Genomic DNA, 17,861 nt, shown 5'->3' on the forward strand with positions numbered 1-17,861 from the left:
TCATGAAGCTAGCTCATGAACTGGAAGCATAACTGACTACAGTGATATCAGAATCTACCTGGATGGAACCTGGCTTAGGCAGTGAAGCAGTGAGGCCTAACCAGTGTCAGAAACAAGGAAGTCAGTATGGAACCCAAGGAACCTTCAAGACTGATGAATCTATGCTACTTAGGAAGTTAAAATTATACTTAGGTTATAGGACAGAGCAAAAGGCAAAAAGACCCATTAAAAATTTCCCAGTGCAACCATTTTATAGGAAATCAAATATTTTATTTTCATTAAAAAAAATTTGAAGAAACAAGAATTTTATACATTTATGGTTGCTATCTAAAAGTTTGTATCTCAAGATATGCCAAAAGCACCTAAGGGTTACCACCGACCTTTTGCCCAAGTTCTAAGGAAATTCTGAAACTTAGTGATGTTGGGCTTGTACTTAGCAAGTCTCCTCTCCCAATCATAGGTACCTGAAAATGTCCCTGTGGTTGGGAGAGGAGAAGAGTAAAGGGCATTTCAGGAACAGAGAACCCAGGTTGTTAGGGTGCCCGAGGAAGGTGGAGAGGGCTCTACGCTTGTCAGTCCTTCAGGCTTCTCAGGAGAGGTGCCCATTGTGGGAGCAACAGTTGTCTTTCGGTTTTAAAGACTGAGCTCCAGAAAGCTAAGGTCAAAGCCCGAGCAGCTGCCCACCCTGCAGAACCCTTCTCAGAGTAGCAGAGTCAAACCTGCAAGTGGTGCTTCTGAGGCAGCCTTGGGAAGGTCTTTGGGTAGCTGCTGCAGAGGTGAACAGACCAGAAAAGTTTTTATCCTAAATTATTTTCACTTGAAAAAAGAATGAAGTCAGCTTCACATTCTTTCAGCGCTGCTCCCAGAGAAGTCTGTCTGCAAAGGTGTGATGTTGTGGTCATACCCGGCATACTCAGAGGTGCCAGTACTGGCCAGCTTGAGTTGCTGGGCGGCGTGAGTCAGCTGGAATGCAGCATCGGGGTGAGCTGTGTCAGGCAGCAGCGTGCACTCCCTTTCTAGCATGTCAGCCACCCCTTTGAGCAGGTCCAGGAAACCAAAGGCCAAGGCAGCCTTTCGTAAACGGTTCAGCTCCTAAAACAAAAGATACCAATGTTCCTGAAATGTGTTCTCCTCATCACATACTTTGTAAGTGCTCAGCTTAGTATAAGTTCTCCTTGATTCCTAATCTTAAATGAGCATTTTTATATGAGAACAAGTGCTTGTACAGAGATGCCAATAACAAGAGAGTGTGAGGACATGACTGGGAAGTGGTTCCTCTGCAGGTGATCAGAAAGCTAAGGGAGACACAGGTGACTGAAACTCAGGTCATCCTCACCACAGTTCATGAGCACTTAGGCCAAACATGGTGAGGTACTTTGTAGATTCTGCATAGAAATGACATCCTCCTGATCTGAGGTATCTCATTTAGCATTATACCCTCTAGGTCTCTCCACGTTCCTGCATGAGCACTTAGGCCAAACATGGTGAGATGCTTTGCATACATCATTTCATGTACTCATAACTCTATGGAGGATACTTTTCCTCCGTTATTCAGGTACAGAAAAGGCTTGCCCCAAACCTCAGAGGGCTCTTACCCTCCGGTGCCTCTGGCTGGAGCCTTAGACTGAATGACGATGAGCATGTCTGGAGGAGGCACTGGAGGAGTCAGTAGGTCTGACCCCAAAGATTACCACAAAAGGTTGAGTAGTGGATGGAAGCACAGAAATATGAAATGCCCCATCTATCACTTAGCAGTGTGATCTGGGCAAGTTGTGTAGCCTCTCTGGGTGTCAGTGGCACAAAATGAGGATAACCTCTTCCATGACCACTGGAAGAGCTGACACAGCCATCTGGTAGAGGCCCTTTCCTGTAGGTTATATAAAACCAGAAAAGAGAAATGGGCTTTCTGACCACCTCTCTACTATCATCTGTTTACAAGTGAAAAGTTCAGAAGGCCGAAGTACAAGTGTGCCACCCTGAATAGACAGCTCTGCAGGGAGACAGGGACTACAGCCAAGGAGTGGTCATCAAGGGCCTAGGGCTTCAGTTAGTGAGGGACATGGTGGGCTGGGCAGCTCTCTGGTTGAACTCTGATTGATTTCACCAGCTCGCTACATAATTAGAAGACATAAAGGTAATAAGATAACACCCAGACAAAGCACATATGTTCTCTGGAAGAGATGCTACCCTGGAGCTGGCTGTGTGTACCGTATTTTAAGATTCGCAAGCTAGGACACAATTGCCAATACAGCATACCTCACACTGCCACTTAACTTAATCTCAGCCAAACACCAGAAGGACAGGGGAAAAGCAAGGAGTGACCTTAAATGCCCCTCAACTCCACCCCATCCCTTGTAACTTCATTCCACCAATGGTTCTGCATTAGCTAGGTATGATTCTGGAGGGCCATCCTTTTGCAATTCGTAAACGTGCAATTTTAGAAGTCATTCCTGGAAGCAGATCCTCTGGTACAGTAAGAATGTTCTGAGCAATCACCATCCCTGGAAGTCACATACAATGGTTGCCTGGAGTCAGACTGGATACCCATATGGGAGCAGTGAGGAGGTTTAAGGGCTGTGACCCACAGGTCCTTGCAGCTCCTTCCCTCAGCCATTCACAACAGCACCAACGCAGAGAAGACCCGCTGCACAGAACCAGGCCATTTAAACACTTCTGATTCCTGGATTTTAGGGCAGCAACAGACTTTCACTTCTACTGACTTTACTGATGAAAAAACGAAGGCACAAACAAACCATACATTTCTAATCCCTGTCCATGTTCAACGTTACCCTACACTACTGTGAACTGTTTATTTCTGGCACACATCCCAGGGCCCGCCCTCATTCCCTATAAGTCTGACAGTCTTACCTTATAGAATGTCTGTGTTTTTTCAGGTAGTTTCCTTGCATTTCTTAAAATCTTCTGTACATCTGTCTATCGAGGGTAAAAAGAATTCAACATTAGAATTCTGTGGTAAAAAGGGAAAGAATACAAAAGGACGGCTTTAAATTAAAAAAATGAAAATGAGAAAAGAGTTACAATGTCAAGATGAGGATCCCTTCTGAGTTAATGTCATTGTTCAACATTAGTAAAGCATCTCCCTCCTTCAAAAGGCTTGATGATAATAAATCCCTTGGTGATAATAATGAACTTGTCACAAAAACACCCCCAGTAAACCCATACATCTATGGCCGCTGCTTTTTGACAAGGGTACCAAGACCATCCAATGGGGGAAAGAACAGTCTCTTTAACAAATGGTGCTTGGATAACTGGATAGCCACCCGCAAAAAAATAAAGTTGGACTCTTACTTCATACCATATACAAAAAATGGACTCAAAATGGATCAGAGGCCTAAACGTAAGAGCTAAAACTATAAAACTCTTTTCATGACAACAGCAGAGCAACAAAAGAAAAAATAAATTTGGCAAATGTTCATAGCAGCATTATTCATAATAGCCAAAAGGTGGAAATAATTCAAAAGTTCACCAACCGAATGAATGGATAAACAAAACGTGGTTTATTTATACAATGGACTATTACTCAGCCATCAAAAGGAAAGAAGTACTGACACATGCTACAACGTGAATGAACGTTGAAAACATTATGCTAACTGAAAGAAGTCAAACACAAAAGGCCATGTATAATATGATGCAGTTTATATGAAATATCCAGAACAGGCAAATCCTTATAGACAGAAAGCAGACTAGTGGCTGACAAGAGCTGGGAGAGAGTGACTTGTTTAGTGGGCATAGGATTTCCTTTTGGGGTGATGAAAATGTTTTGGAACTAGATAGTGGTGATGGCTGTGATTGTACTAAATGCCACTGAATTGTAACTTTAAAATATTTGAAATGGTAAATTTTGTTATGTGCACCTCACCATAATGAAACAATACACCCAGATCAAAACAAAATTTAAAAAAAAATTTTAGAAAAATTCAGCTCTCTTTCTGACAGGGAAGTGTTGGGGTCAGTGGTGGCAAGAAAGAAGGAGAACTTGAATTTCCAACAAAGGGAAGAGGCCCCTTAGCCACGGCAGGATGTGTCCAGTCTCCCTGAAAAGGGGGCTGGAAGAGACTATGCCGTCAACAGAAGTTACTTCTGTGGTCAGGTGGCCTGACTGCCTCTTCTCATTTGGCTTAGGTTGGACTCGTGGAAGAACAAAGGAAAAAAAAAAAAAGGCACTCAAATGATAAAAAAGTGATTTTTAAAAATAGGTATAACACTGCTATATTTAAAGTGGCCAACGAATGAGGACCTACTGTATAGCACAGGGAACTCTCCTCAATGTTATGTGGCAGCCTGGATGGGAGGGGAGTTTGGGGGAGAACAGATACATGTATATGTACGGCTGAGTCCCTTTGCTGTGCACCTGAAACTAGCACAACATTGTTAATCAGCTATACTCCAATATAAAATAAAGAGTTAAAAAAAATAGGTATAAATGACTAATGGGACAAGAAAGTCACTGAGTATGTTGACTAAAAGCAGCACACCTTGATAACAAGATAATCTTAGCCTCCCATGAAAGTGTCTCTGTGGCATTATAGGATAATGCTTTGGCTTACCCTGTGGGGATGGAAGAAATAACCACATGAAGATTTTTACATCTTTCTCAAAATTATTATTAAAGATAACACCCATAATGTTATTCAATGACTCACCATGTCAAAACTTTTACATTAAAATTTAATGCCAGAAGAATGTGTCTCTCTAGAAGAACTGACATGCTTCCTTTTATCAGACAAGAAGAACCATATAAACAACATGTTTCTTTTTTGACCTTGGTAGCAGGAAGCCCAGAGCCAAATTGCTCAAATACAATTATCATTTTGCCTTGGCTTCCTGAAACAATTGTCTCTCCTCTTCCTCTACGTTTCATATTGCTCTAAATTTTGTAAAAAATGATCCTGCTACCTACGTGTTTTACTGTAGGCCACTTCAAATCCTTTTTGGAAATAATGACAAACATTAGAAGTAAATTAATTACTAAGTATCGAAGGAAAAGAAAATCAAATCAAATGTCCGCCTGCCCGCCAGAATCCCTCCTCCTGTCCCCAGTGGAGAGCAACGTGAATGGTAATGTTACCTGCAGGCCACTGGGTTTGATCCACACGGTCACATTCTGGGCATAACTGCGTTTGTTTTTGGGCTGCAGGGGGAATGGGCTCTTATTATCATCCTCACCATAAGGGTTTTCTTTAGCATCTTAAAAGAAAAAGACATTCTTGAAATGACATCTGGCAAAACACAATCAATTACATTTCCAATTAGGCTAGAAGCTCTTTGAATCATTCAATCTCCTATATCCTGTTACTTCCCTAATTAAGAAAATCCATTAACTTCAGTCAGGTTGGGGAACCTGTTCTCAATACTGATGTCGGACACTAAACAATCAACTGAGACCCATACAAGTGAAAAACAGCTTAATGTTTTTAAAGAAACAAGCTTCACTTATCTGCTTTATAAATTAAGGTCAGAGAGGATAAAAATGTTGTACATACAATAATACTAAAGTATATATAAAAATATATGTATATATACATACTGAAATTCTATATAGCCTAGCCCAGCACTCTCCAACAGAACTTTCTGTGATGAGGAATGGTAGCCATAGCCCATGTGACCACTGAACCCTTGACACATGGCTAGTGTAACAGAGGAACTGAATTTTATTTAATTAAATTTAAAGAGCCTCTGCGGTGAGTGGCTACTGGATTAGACAACATAGGTCTAGGCACTGCGAAAATTTAAAAGTAAAATTACGTATAGACAAATTATGGAAAAGAGCAAGGGAAAGGACTTCCCTAGTGGTCCAATGGTTAAGAATCCGCCCGCCAATGCAGGGGACACGGGTTCGAGCTCTGGTCCGGGAAGATCCCACATGCTGCAGGGCAACTAAGCCTGTGCACCACAACTACTGAGCCTGCACTCTAGAGCCCACGAGCCACAACTACTGAGGCCTGCGTGCCATAACTACTGAAGCCCATGCGCCTAGAGCCTGTCCTCAACAAGAGAAGCCACGGCAAGGAGAAGCCCACACCACAACGAAGAGTGGCCCCTGCTTGCGCACGGGGTCTACTATATATAAAATAGTTTCTTACAAAATAAGACCAAACAAACGAAAACTGAAAACCAACTTAAAAAAACCAACAACATTAACAAAAAGCAAGCAGGACAGAGATGGGCTTAAGGCCCAGGGTTGGCCTCTGGTGCCGCCCTGAGTCTGTGGGTGGGTACAAGCTGGGGCGGCCGAGGTGCTCAGTCGCCCTTCTGCTTGGGGGCCTGCACAGCAATGAAAGCCCGCGCGCAGCAATGTCTTAGACCCTGCACAGCCAAAAAAAAAAAAAAAAAAAAGAGCAAGGGAAGAAATACCTTTTTGGTGAAACATACCTCATCTTATGGGTTACTAGTTTATTGCTTCCAAGGATTTAAAGCCATGTTGGTTTTATAGTCATGTGGACAAACAAGGGTTTTTGTTTTTCTACCTATTTCCTAAGTCACTGAAACTCTGTCACAAACTTACAAAGCATACTTGTATCTACTGGCTTATTTTATCCTTATTATCATTTGGGGTAGACAAAGAAGGAATCATTTTCCCAACAAGTCTGGGGAGCTTAAATCCCTTGCTCAAATGTTCATGTTGAAAACTGGAATTAGCCCAGTTTCTCTAACTGACCCATAAGCCCTCTAACCCCAATCTTGTCATTAATTTAGGTGCCTTATACTGGCCCCATACTATCTCTGTCAGTCCCCTCTCCTCCTACCCACTCCAAAAAGTAGTGGCTCAGCTTTCCAGACATTTCCACAAATACTTGTTAATACATAAACCTTTCTAGTCAGGCCAAGATCCCAACAGTTGTTTCCCATGCCACATGCTTATTTCCAACTTCCCTGCCACTGTTCCTTGTTATCCCCCTGTCTGGAATGCTCTCCTTTCCTCATTTATTTATTCCCTCCCTCACGTACTCATTCATCATCTATAGTAACACCTCATTATGCAGCAAGCACTGTGCTAGGAAGTGTGGCTAGAGAAGGTATTGTTCGGGCCTCAAGGAACTTACAGAATTTATTAAATGTAATTTATTAAATTACAACTATGTGCAAAATACTTTACACATACAACTTCTCTCCTTACAGCAACCCTAGAGGGTAGATATTATTAGTCTCATTACAGATGAGGAAACTGAGGCTCAGATTTCACAGGGACTCAGCTGGGCCTGGTTTCGAAGATAACACTTCCCCTACTCAACACTGCTGTTCCTCACCTTTCCAAAGTTACTTAAATTCTAGGTCCAGATCCTATCCTACTTTCTCCATGGAGTTGTCCCATATTTTTCTGGTAGACAGTGATTTCTCTAGTCCCTTTTATCCTACAGCACTCAGTGTCAGTAACAAACATTTCAACATCTAATCATAGCCTATCTTGTACTGTCTCTAACTGTTTGGAGCCATTATATGTGGTAACCAGCTTAGCAGACATTTATGAAAAAAGAACAAGAGATCTTAGAAATAATAAATATGATAGCAGAAATTTTTTAAAAATCAGTTGCAAGATAAAGTTGAAGATTATTTTACAGAACGTACAACAAAAAATTTTAAAAATGAAAAAAATGGGTAGGGGATGATAAGAAAATTACACACACACACACACACACATACACACACACACACAAAAATCATAAACATATGTTCTAGAGAGGGAGAACAGAGAATACAAACAGGGGAGAAATCAAAGACATATTCGTGTTCCCAGGAATGAAGAACATGAATTCCTAGATGAAAAGGCCCACTGAGTCCCCAGCACAATGAGTGAAGAGACCAAAAACTAGGTACATGATTCTGAAAATCTCGAACGCTAGGGACACTAAAAGAGCCTCAAGGTGTGCAGAGGAAACAGAGATCAGTGTCAAAGCCCTGGCAGTCAGCATGGCACTAGACTCTCAGTAGTGACACTGGAAGCCAGAAGAGACAATAGAGTGATGCTTCAAAACTCTAAAGGAAAATGATTCCCAACCTAGAACTCAATATCCAACCACACTATCAATCAGGTGTAAGGGATGAAATACAGACACTTCCACATATGCAAGATTTCAAATGTTCACTTCCCATGTACCCTTTTCTCAGGAGGATGCGTGAAACAGGAGAGCCACGGAAGAGCTATGAAGGGAAGACTCGGGATGACAACTATGCAACCAGCCTAGAGAACCACCAGTCCATTCATGAAACAAGAGGGAGGGAGATGACTCCAAGCAAAAAAAAGAAAGAAACTGACAAAAAAATACGTAAAGGATGTATTTTACTTACGGAGGCATTAGTGATAGGTACACAGAAAACAGCAAAGGAAAACAAGAAAAAAGAAGAGAGAAGTAGAGAAAGGCTGCGAGAGAGCCTAGAGTGAGGGCTGCGCTCATCTGCTGCTGGCTCCCCTACAGCCAGGCTGCCCAGCTCTTTCCCGCATCCTCTGAGGAACATCAGTGCCTTTCCAAGAGAGCTTTCCTTTTAATTGAAGTTATAATACATTTATCTTACCTGCTAGAAAAAAGAAATGTCTAATTAAAAAAAAAAGTAGTATCTGGAGTAGGCCACGAAGAGCCGCAAAACAAAGGAAATGTGATGTGGTAGGCCACACAGCTTAGTAGTAAATAATACTGACTTCACTTAGCAAGGACGGAATACTGATTTACCCAAAAAGAACGCTATAACCACACTGCAAGGATTGAGGAAGGGAAAAATGTGCTTCTTGGGTGGATGAGTGGGGAGGGATGGTAGCGGTAAGAGAGCTTACTAGTTTTCCTTAAAAAGTCAAAAAAAATGACCTTTAAAAGAAAAAAAAGGTCAAGAAATAGCTGTATACTTATATTATTTAGAAATGTAAGTAAACATCAAAAGAAACAATTAAAATTTGAAAATGGTTGTCTCTAGGAACAGAATTAGGAGAAGGGATAAGTATAAACAGTACTATTTTGCAAGCTTTCCTTTGATTAAAAAACATAATTAAAACAGCAGGGTTTCCCTGGTAGCGCAGTGGTTGGGAGTCTGCCTGCCAATGCAGGGGACATGGTTTGGAGCCCTGGTCTGGGAAGATCCCATATGTGGTGGACCAACTAAGCCTGTGCACCACAACTACTAAGCCTGCATTCTAGAGCCCACGAGCCACAACTACTGAGTCTGCATGCCACAACTACTGAAGCCTGCGTGCCTAGAGCCCGTGTTCCGCAACAAGAGAAGCCACCACAATGAGAAGCCCACACACTGCAATGAAGAGTAGCCCCTGCTCGCCACAACTAGAGAAAGTCCACGTGCAGCAACGAAGACCCAATGCAGCCAAAAAAAACCAAACAAACAGCAGGATCCACCATTAAAATGTGCCTACTCTGCGTCAGGTAGCCAATACACATTCCCTCAATAAATTCTCCAACAACCCTCTAAGATAGGTTTTATTATCACTTATTACTTGTTACCATAATGACAATCCCAATTCCCTAGGACAGTTGTGAGAATTAAATGAGATGATACATTTCATTTTGTCTAGCACAGTGCCGGCACAAAGTTAAATTCAAGAGATGTTAGCTCTTATTATCCTCAGGGAAAAGAACAGATAGCGGGAGGAAAAAACTACATGAATACAGGGCTGAGTAAAGAGCAGTTCCATCTGACTTAAGAACATGCGTTAGGACTTCCCTGGTGGCGCAGTGGTTAAGAATCTGCCTGCCAATGCAGGGGACATGGGTTCGATCCCTGGTCTGGGAAGATCCCACATGCCATGGAGCAACTAAACCTGTGCGCCACAACTACTGAGCCTGCACTCTAGAGCCCGCGAGCCACAACTACTGAGCCCATATGACACAACTACTGAAGCCCGTGCACCTACAGCCTGTGCTCCACAACAAGAGAAGCCACCGCAATGAGAAGCCCGTGCACCGCAACGAAGAGTGGCCCCCACTCGCTGCAACTGGAGACAGCCCGCACAGCAACGAAGACCAAACACAGCCAAAAATAAATGAATAAATAAATAAATTAAAAAAAAAAAAAGAATACGCGTTAACCAGCCGAGCATTGCTAGGTTGGCAGCCAGATCAGAAAGGCATGTGAATGTTACTACCTTAGATTATGGACAGGCAGCTGTGGTGAAAACTCTCACAATAGTCTAGGTTAGGGGTGAGCAAGCTTTTTTTGCAAAGGATCAGACAGCAATACTTTAGGCTTTGTGGGTTATACGGTCTCTGTTGTAAGTACTCAATTCTGCCATTGAAGCAGGAAAGCAGCCATAGATCATATATAAATACATGAGTGTGACTGTGTAATAAAACTGCACAATAAAATTATAGTTACAAAATAAGCGGTGGGCTAGTTTGACCTGCAGGCCCTAGTTAGCTGACCTCTGATCTAAGTGAAAGGTAAAAAAAGCCAGAACAAGGCAAGAGCCATGAGAATGAAAAGACAGAATGAACGTAGAAATGCTGTAGAGAGAACAGGTAAAAGAGGTGAAGAATCTCTCTTTCAACAGACACACACACACACACACACACACACACATACACCCCAGGTTCTCCTCCAATTACTGTCCTAATTCTGTCCTCTTGTGGTCAAACTTGGCATTTCCATTTCCTCATCTCTAATTCATTCCTCAACCTGTCTCCTGGCTAATCATCTGCTGAAACTCTTACAAAGCCACCAAGAACCTCCTATCTGTTAAGATCAAATGACTGTTTTTTTTTTTTTTCTTTAAATGTGATTTTAAAAATATTTATTTATTTTATTTTTGGCTGTGTTGGGTCTTTGTGGCTGCGCGCAGGCTTTCTCTAGTTGCGGCGAGCCGGGGCTACTCTTCATTGCGGTGCGTGGGCTTCTCATTGCAGTGGCTTCTCCTGTTGTAGAGCACGGGCTCTAGGCGTGTGGGCTTAGTTGCTCCGCAGCATGTGGGATCTTCCAGGACCAGGGCTTGAACCCATGTCCCCTGAATTGGCCGGGGGATTCTTAACCACTGCACCACCAGGGAAGTCCCAAGATCAAATGACTCTTGATTCATAGTGTCTTCTTCTTTCCTCTTGGTTTCTATTCCTTTCTAAAACTCTTTAATCATTTAAAACACTCATTCTACAGGCCCTTTCAGATTAAGTCCTCAAGGTGCTATTCCTCCTACTGGTCTTTCTTAAAAGAAGAGAAAATCCTCACATGATTTTAAAACTTTTTTTCAAATCATGAACTCATTTCCAGTGGGGACTGTTTTTTCTGCAGCACTCTTTTTGCCCTGGTTGCAGAGGAATTCCTACACAGCCATTTATATTAGCTTCTGGAGGATGCACCATGGATTTCATTGCTTCAGGACCAGTTTTTGCACTGCTTGGTTTGGGAATGGGTCATGTCGATCCACATGGTGCAGGACTTGGGCTTCAATTTCTCATAGCAGACTTTTATGTTTCTTTATATGCAGAAAAGTAGGTAGAAACAATGGGTAGAATTTTTCTTATCATCCTCTCACTGAGAGGGTAGACCTTCCATACTCCCAGCTTTACTCAGAGATTTCAGCTCTTTGTCTTTTCTCCTGTTCCTGTGTGAACTTCAAAAGCCCAGCCCCTGGATCCTAGCTCAAGAGTTGGCAAACTATGGCTGGCTGCCTGTTTAAGAATTAAGAATTTAAAAAATATTTTTAAAAGGTTTATGATTGTGCTACAATGGCAGTGTAGTGGTTATGACAAAACCCATAATGGCCTGTAAAATGTAAAATATTTATTATATGGCCCTTTACTGAAAAAGTTTGCTGACCCTTGGCCTAGCTTCTACGGCCTATATTCCATCAAAATCTTCTTTAGGCTTCAATGGCAAAAGACATCCTTCAGACTTTAACTGACATGTATGCATATGTGTATAAGACATTGTAGGCTGTGTCTCATATGTGCTCATGAGACACTGTACTTCTTTCTCGAATCCCTTTATTCTCTTGGCGTCTGTGACATCCCTTTCTTCTACTTTTTCTCTTTCATCTGCCTCTTCTCATTTTCCTTTACTGGTGCCAATTCCACTGCTGCTAGTAGTTGGTCCTTTTTAGGAGTCTGGTCCTTGGCTCTCTTTTTTCCTTAACGTATATACTTTCCTGAGGCTATGGCTTCTTACAGTGCGGTTATTGACCTGGATTGTAATTGCTTGGGTAATATTAAAACTGCAGGGACTTCGCTGGTGGCGCAGTGGTTAAGAATCTGCCTTCCAATGCAGGGGACATGAGTTTGAGCCCTGGTCAGGGAAGATCCCACATGCCACGGAGCAACTAAGCCCGTGCACCACAACTACTGAGCCTGTGCTCTAGAGCCTGGATGCCACAACTACTGAAGCCCGCGTGCCTAGAGCCTGTGCTCCGCAACAAGAGAAGCCACCGCAATGAGAAGCCCGTGCACCGCCATGAAGAGTAGCCCCCGCTCGTGACAACCAGAGGAAGCCCGCACACAGCAACGAAGACCCAGCGTAGCCAAAAATAAATAAATAAATTTATAAAAAAAAGAAAAAACCCCTGAAAGTTCCTGGCTTGAATCCAGACCAAATGAGTCAGAATCTCTGTAGGCAGGGCCCAGGAAACAGAATTTCTTTTTTAAATATTTATTTTTATTTATTTTTGGTTGCATGGGGTCTTAGTTGCGGCACGTGGGATCTTCACTGAAGCATGCAGGCTCCCTTGTTGCGGCACGCAGGCTTCTCTCTAGTTGTGGTGTGCGGGTTTTCTCTTTTCTAGTTATGGCGCACAGGCTCCAAGGCGTGAGGGCTCTGGAGTTTGCGGCACGCAGGCTCTCTAGTTGAGGTGCGTGAGCTCAGCAGTTGTGGTGCACGGTCCCAGGTGCCCCGTGGCATGTGGGATCCTAGTTCCCTGACCAGGGATCAAATCTATGTCCCCTGCATTGTAAGGCAGATTCTTTACCACTGGACCACCAGGGAAGTCCCAGGAAACAGAATTTTTAAACAAGTTCTCCAGTTTCACTTTTGTATACCAAAACTCAAATTTGTGAACTATTGCCCTAAGCAATCTCCCTCATTATCATCATTTTAACTATCAGCATTATGCTTATAACTAAAAATATTTTCAACTTTGCCCTCTCTCCTGAACTCCAGATTCTCACAGGAATTGTTTATAGGCACCTCCACCTAAATCTCACAGGCATAAACTTAACATGCACAAAAGATGTTCTTCCCAAATCTACTCTTCTTCCTCTGTTCTGTTTCAATTAATAGTACCACCTTTTTATACCCCAATAAAGATGTTTAAAAAAAAAAAAAAAATAGTACCACCTTTCACCCTATAGCTCCGGTCAGAAACCTGGGATCATTCTCAACTCTTCTCTTTCCTCTATTCTCATATCTAAATACTGTTGTTTCTACCTCCTAAATACCTTTTGCATGGATCCCATCGTCTCTATCGCCAGCCACTGCCCCTGTTCTGCCTTTCATCTTCACAACTCCAGGACTGTCACAGGAGACTTCTAACTACAAGATGCCCTTACCTTTTCAAATCCACACTCCACAGAGTTCTTTTTCTAAATGCAAAATTTATGATCTTTCACTTGGATTTCAGCCATACTGCACAATTCCAGGGGGTACCAGTACCTAGAATACAAAGTCATCTAACTGGTATCTCCACTGTTCTCATTACAGCCAGAAGGATCTGATCATATTACTCCCTTCAGTGGCTTCCCAGCATCTGCAGAATAAAGTCTCAGCTCTTCACATTTCAGATGAGGCCTGCCCTGCTGTACCACTGCCAATCTCTAACCTACCATCTGGCCTTCCCACCCCTCCCTTACACTTTGTGCTCCATTTGGGCAGGATGCCCTTTCTGCCTTCACTAGCTCAGCAAATTCCTCTTTTTCTTCAAAACTCAGCTAGGGTGTCTCTTCTCTGTGCAGATTTTCCTGAGTCCTCTAGGCAGAGCTGACCACCCCCTCCTTCAGGCCAACTCTGATCTTGTGCCAGCTCATGTTTATTACGTCACTCTCCGCTGGACTTTGAGTAACTCCTGCTAACTCTTTTAGCCCCCACACCTGGCACAGAATAGGTTGCATGGTAGATGTTCCTAAAATTTAAATGGGCCCAAATAAGTCAAGGGTGACACTACAGCTGGAGCCTGAGTACCTAGGAGTACAAAGGCCTCAATCAGAGGGAGTAGGAAAATCAGAAGAAACAGTTCGTGGGGGAAGCGGGGAGAGACAATGGTTTCTGCAATAAACGTGCTAAGCTTAGGACTGTGACAGAATATCCAGGTGGAGAGGCCCAAGGGGGAGCTGGAAATATAATATGCAAGTTTCAGGGAGAGATCAAGCAGCACCAGAGTCAGAGATTTTTGGGACTCTGAAGCTATAACAGCTGATGAAATAACCAAGAGAGAATAATAACCCAAGAAAAGGCAAAGAACAACACCTTGGGAATCACGAGGCAAGAGGAAGAAAAGACAAGATGACAAGAAAGAAAAGTTGCCAAGGAAAAAGATAAGTCCTAGGTGAATGCAATGTCAGGAAAGCTAAGGGAAAATAGTTTCAAGAAGGAATGGGATTAAATTATCTATGAATGACTAGGGGTACCTGGGTTGAAAATAGTACACTAAAGAAAAAAGTTTATGGAGAATAGCTTTTCACTCCAAGCATTTAGAGCACTTATTTTTACTTGAAGCAACCTAAATATTTGTTTCCCCTGAGCTGTAAAATTAAAAGTGCAAACATCAAACTCTCTTGGGGTTCTCCATGTACATATCCAGCGTCAGAAACCACAGGGCACTCATAAGGGAAATCACGCAGCTCTCTGACTGCACAGACAGAGCCATTCTGAACAGCAGAGAGAAAACAAAGTCAGGATAAATAAAATCTAATCTGGGTTATACCTGAAATAGGACCCAACTGTGCCATTTTCCCTAGCCATGGGAGAGGTTCTGGGCCAGGCTCAAAGAGAGACATCATGAGGTTTGATTTCTTCTTGCTGTCAGCTTGGGAGTAGAGCATTCCGTGCCATTCAGGACTAGATGGAGAGAAGATGGAAGATCAGAAGAACATCAAGCCTGGGACTGTCAAGTTAAATAACTCTAGCCTGTGTTTTTCTCTTGAGAGACATGGTTTTCAGCTTTGAAATTAGGTGCATTACTTTTACTAAAGTCAAATCCTAAACCTAAAAATGCATAATGATGTCCCCTAATATTACCATTCCTTGGGGACAGGTATTATTATTCAATTATGTAGATATGGAAATCAAAAGCAGTCTTAAAAGAGGAAAAAAAAAATCACAAGGGCAGCAAGTAGCTGCAGGGGTGGTGACAAGTAAGGACTGAGACCTATAGGTTTTTTCAGCCGCCTCCGAATCATTCACAGCAGTACCACAGAGAGAAGCCCTTCTAACAAAGGGCACAAAGCCATTACCCAGCTCTGCTCCCACTTCTCAAAGGGCCCCAGGTGATTCTCCTACTCAGAGACAGTACAAGTAGCCTGAGTACCAAGAAATATAGCAAACTGATACCTAATAAGAATTGCATTTTTCTTTCCGGATCAGCTAATTTTAACTCAAGCAGAAAAGGAGCCATGCTTCCTCTGAGCATTCCTAACCTCCTGATTTTCTCTACCAGTCAATCCCAGGTGATGGCCAGAAGATGACCTCTTCTTCTCTGACAACAGGTATTATAGAAAGGGAAGCAGAGAGTTTTGCAGATTTTGAGACTACAGGGAAAAGTGAAAGCTAGAAGGGCTTTCCTCATAGGGAAGGAATACAGCAGAGTGGTTACGAGCATGGGCTATGGAGTCACAATACGTGGTTAAGATCCTGGCTCTTTCATTTACTAGCTGTGTGACCTTGAGCAAGTACCATGACTTGCTCTCGAAGCCTCAGTTTCTTCATCTAAGGAATGGGGATAATACTGATACCTCCTGTATAGTGAGGTATATAAAGTGCCTAGAGAAGTACCTGGCACATGGTAAAATGTTCAATGTTAACAGTATGTTTTTTCATTTAGTTTTACCTCCTCATTTTATAGCTGAGGAGTCTGTGCATACTGCATAAGATCCTGTAACAAGTTAGTAGCATTACTTAAACTGACCCCAGGTTTCCTAGATAGGATGGAGAAGAGGAAAACTGAGAAAAGATATTATATAAAGGCAATATAATTAAAAGACTCACTCTGTACTTATTCTAGGGGATGCTTTAAAGAGTAGTGTAGAAGGTGATAGTACGTGGGAAGGATATGGCAGAAAGAGAAAAAAAGTGACGAGATCCTTTCTATTCTTTCTTTCAGAAAAGTCTGGGGAATACTTCACTATAAATTGATTCTCCCTTTCACTCAACCAAAGGTAAAAAAGTTTCTTACCCTAATTGAACTATCGCCACCATTCCTTCCACTTTTAGGCTGCCATGGAGCAGGACACAAAAGTTGGGTATTTTGCCTGCAATCTGATTGGCTGAATTTTCATCTTCGTTGTCATCCGTTATACCAGTACCCACCTCATCACCTTCTATGAAAAGAAGAGAAAACCAGTCAGACTGAGATTAGCTATGAAAACTCCAAACTCCAGTTGTACTCTTGGCTCTTTCTAGCCTTGGAAGGAAAGTATACAAAATTATAAAGGAATATTATAACAAGTAAGAAAAACTCATATTCTGGTTTTCCTATGTCCAAATAAAAATCAGTTTTCACATGTTATATGAATTTCACTTATATGAAACATCCAGAAGAGGCAAATCTATACAGATAGGATATCAGTAGTTACCTGAGGCTGAGAGAGATGGAAGGTTATGGGTTGATAGCTAAAAGGTTTCTTTCTGAGGTAGTGAAAATTCTAAAATTCTGATTCAAAAATTGTGGTTATGGTTGCATAACTTTGTAAATACACTATAAACTACTGAATTGTAAACTTTAAATGGGTGAAATGTATGGTATATGAATTATATTTCAGTGAAGCTGCTACACAAAAAATCAGCTTTCCATAGTTTCTACTGGAACACTAAGCTAGATGCTCTCTGGGGGTTTCAGGCACCATCGAAACAGAAACAGATTCAGAGATGTCAAGAGTGTTCTCAACTGACAGCCTTCAGGCAGCACGTGGATGGGATACCCCAAAGAACAGTGACTACTCCATAAGCTTCTTGACTCACTTCTCCAACTCCAGGTCCTCTCATACACTCTGCTGACAAATGAATGAATCTTCCTCCAATTAACTTCCTTCTGGAACTATCTGTGTACTCAAGCTGATTCAAAGACTTTCTAATTCAATAGAAAGATCTTCCTGGTTTAGTTTGACATTCAACAGCCCTTACAACACGGCTCCATTTTGCCTTCCCATACTTTTCTTCCCACTGTTTTCCTATACAAACTCTTCGTTTTGCCCACTTTCTTTCTTGGCAATTTATATGGGCACGCAGAATTCCCAGGACCTTAGGAATAAGGTAAACTCAGTTGTTATCAATAACAGTAAGGTAAAGTATAAACAAAAGGATCATAATCGGTCATCTGTGAGAACATATCAAAGATTCTGTCTATGAATATGTGATGGAGGGTTATGGAATACCTAACACTCCAACTGAGATAACCATGAGTAAATGGAATGTGGTCATAACTCTGTGAGTGGAAACCTGATTGTATATACTTCTTGGAGAAAGCTGGTGAATATAAAGGAGACGGTCAGCCTAAAACATAGAAAAGAGAAGTTTAAAGTGCTAGAGACTAACATTCTCCAGAGAGATGCTGAACATAGGAGATATGACTTTATAGTTGCTGGAGAAATACATTCTGCAGTAATGAGGCCTCACAAGGACCTGGATTCATTCACTCATTCAACAGTATTTACTGAGTATCTACTATGTGCTAGGCACCAGTAGAGAACAGGTGTGGTTTCTCCCCTTAT

General features: G+C 42.1%; 1 protein-coding gene across 3 annotated transcripts in view; it reads right to left on the bottom strand.

Annotated features, from left to right (window-relative positions):
- Positions 1–248: 248 nt before the first annotated feature.
- The window catches only part of INTS14 (integrator complex subunit 14), a 30,608-nt gene continuing 12,995 nt past the window's right edge, over positions 249–17,861 (bottom strand). Inside the window, exons 7-11 of one of the 3 annotated variants that reach the window (XM_065871413.1) lie at positions 16,328–16,472; positions 14,861–14,994; positions 5,090–5,208; positions 2,869–2,934; positions 249–1,092 (exon numbers count right to left, since the gene is read on the bottom strand). In XM_065871413.1, coding sequence (XP_065727485.1) covers positions 841–1,092; positions 2,869–2,934; positions 5,090–5,208; positions 14,861–14,994; positions 16,328–16,472 — 716 coding nt within the window. In that variant the 3' untranslated portion in view covers positions 249–840. The remainder of the gene's footprint in view (positions 1,093–2,868; positions 2,935–5,089; positions 5,209–14,860; positions 14,995–16,327; positions 16,473–17,861) is intronic. The other 2 variants (XM_065871415.1, XM_065871414.1) reach the window with 2 other exon arrangements.

Source organism: Phocoena phocoena, chromosome 2 (genome assembly GCF_963924675.1).
Source record: "Phocoena phocoena chromosome 2, mPhoPho1.1, whole genome shotgun sequence".
Classification (NCBI taxonomy): Eukaryota; Metazoa; Chordata; class Mammalia; order Artiodactyla; family Phocoenidae; genus Phocoena; species Phocoena phocoena.